Raw genomic sequence first — 2,531 nt, forward strand, 5'->3', positions numbered from 1 at the left:
GAAAGGCAGTTAAGGGGGGGGGGGGAGAGATATGATCACCATATATAAATACATAAATGGTCCATATTACTTAGTAAACTTGATGCACTTTAAGGTTATTACAGATGACATGGGGAGCACCGTTGGCGTCTGGAGGCACCCCTTGCCTCTGGAGGGAAAAAAGAGGTTTAGCCTCCTCATACTGAAAGGCGTCTTTACAGTATGAGCTGTCATGTATGTGGAATAGACTTCCACAGGAATTAGTTCTAGCCAACTCTATAGATTGTTTCAAAACAAGGTTAGACGTGATTCTAAATGCACAGAAAATAACTGGCTCTTAAAGTGACATTAAACCCTCAGATTTTTTAACATAAACCAATACTGTAATGTGTGCCTTACTGTAATCCATGGTAGTTTCTCTTCTCTTTGCTGCTCTTCCTTTTAAATCTTCATGTCTTCTCATGCTTGAGGAGAACTTCCCTTTGCAGCTGAGTGCCTCTTCCTGTAGTGCTGGCTCAGGTTGTGAACCTACACACAGACACCATGTATCCATTCCTGAGACAAGGCAGTCTGCTGCAAAACAGAAGTTCTGCAGAGCATGAGAACAGATACAGATTTGAAAGGAAGAGCAGCAAAGAGAAGGGAAACTACCATGGATTACAGTAAGGCGCACATTACAGTATTGTTTTATGTTAAAAAATCTGAGGGTTTAATGTCACTTTAATATGAGTGATAACGCCAGAGATCATTGATCTAGGACAGGGGCAGCAAAACTTCGGCCCTCCCTTCGACAAATCCCATCATGCATCTAGCTCTGGCAGCTATGCCTGTGTATGTTAGCCTTGCAATGCCTACTGTGATTTGTAGTTTCACCGCAGCTGGAGGTCCGGGGTATGCCTTCCCCTGATCTAGGGAGTATTCAATTGCTTTAAGGAATCGGAGTGGAATTTATTCACTGTTGTAGCAATTTGGACCTCCATAAGGGTTTTTTTTTTGCCTTCCTTGTGTTTATTTCGGATGTTTTAGTTAAAGTCGATGGACATGTGTCTTTTTCCATTCTAACTATGTAAACTATGTATTTCAGGTGTCTGCACTGACTACCAATGCATCTTGGCTACAGTTGGATAACTGCGACGAGCACACCCCTCCATCTTCACGCACCCTACTCCTTGTTGGATACAGTATATTGATGCCCCTGGGAGTTATCTTGAACGGGGTGTCCCTCTTTGTGTTTCTCCGTTGGCTACGGCCTCTCACAGTAGTCGGAACCTTCCTGTGTAACCTGGCACTCAGCGACCTCCTCTTCTCCCTCTCGCTGCCGCTGAGGATATATTTCTATGCAAACAACAACTGGCCCTTCGGTTCCTTCCTCTGTCGCCTCTCTGGATCCATCTTCCATATCAACATGTATGGCAGCTGCCTCTTCCTCTTTTGTATTAACGTGGACCGCTACCTGGCCATCGTGCACCCTCTGCGGTTCCGCCACCTGCGCAGGCCCAAGGTGGCTCGCCTGACTTGTCTATGTGTCTGGCTGATGATCATCAGCGGTTCGGTGCCAGCTGCCCTTGTACATGACTCGAAAGATTGCTGGAACGGACATGAAACTATTCACCGCTGTTTTGAGGGTTTGAGTAGTTGGGACAGGTTCTTGCTTCCACTGCTGTTGGTGGCGGAGGTGATTGGTTTTCTGTTGCCCCTTACCGCCGTGGTGTACGGTTCCAGCCACGTGTTCTTTGAGCTGTGCCGGGCAGCAGAAGGAGGCGCAAAGCGACATCGCAAAACCATCCGATTGCTCATCCTCAACCTTAGTATCTTCCTGTTTTGTTTTGTCCCATACAACTCCACTCTGGTTGGGTATGGCCTTCTCCGGTCCGGACTTGTACCTGACCCGTGGGACTCAAGATCTACGTTAAAGAGAATTATCTCAATCACCGTCCTACTGGCCAGCACCAACTGTGCCCTTGACCCGTTGGTTTATTACTTTAGCACTGAGGGCTTCCAAAAGACAATAAGTCAAATTGTGCGCACAAGTAAATCCTCCAAGGGGAAGAAGAAGCCCATCAGGATTATAGACGGCATTGTGGCTTCTAACCAGACTACAAACGTGAAAAGCTTCGGAGTTACTACTGAATCCTGCAAAGACTTTGAGAATACTGAAAAGAAACTGTGTCCGGCTACGTTAGGTGTGACCAATGGCAATGAGAGGAAGAGAATGATTGAGGAATCTGAGATTTAAGTCAGTATTGAATAGGCAATGGAGATACTTGAAGTAGAGGGAAAAGTATGAACAAAAGGGCAGCAGCTGGACTTCTGGGATTTTGAAAGGATGTATACTCTTAAAGAATACCCAAAGCCAAGTTTTGGATAGGGTGGGGGAACGATGAAAAGTTGTGGACTGGGTCCCATTGGGAGGATTTCCCTCACTTCCTGTCCAGTAGAAGCAACAGGAAGAGAGAGGAAACCTCTCATCCATCCCAAATGGAACCCTTGCCCTCTATTCCTGTTCTAGTGTGAATGCAGAATTTTTATATCCCCTCACTTTCAGTCCTGGT

General features: G+C 46.1%; 1 protein-coding gene across 1 annotated transcript in view; it reads left to right on the top strand.

The window, feature by feature from the left end:
- LPAR5 (lysophosphatidic acid receptor 5) overlaps positions 1 to 2,215 on the top strand; it is a 29,596-nt gene extending 27,381 nt beyond the window's left edge. Inside the window, exon 2 of the mRNA XM_018553185.1 lies at positions 1,064 to 2,215. Within this exon, the coding sequence (XP_018408687.1) occupies positions 1,064 to 2,215 (1,152 nt within the window). The remainder of the gene's footprint in view (positions 1 to 1,063) is intronic.
- The last annotated feature ends 316 nt before the right edge of the window (positions 2,216 to 2,531 follow it).

This window comes from Nanorana parkeri, unplaced genomic scaffold, assembly GCF_000935625.1.
Source record: "Nanorana parkeri isolate BGI_ZX_2015 unplaced genomic scaffold, ASM93562v1 scaffold113, whole genome shotgun sequence".
NCBI lineage: Eukaryota > Metazoa > Chordata > Amphibia > Anura > Dicroglossidae > Nanorana > Nanorana parkeri.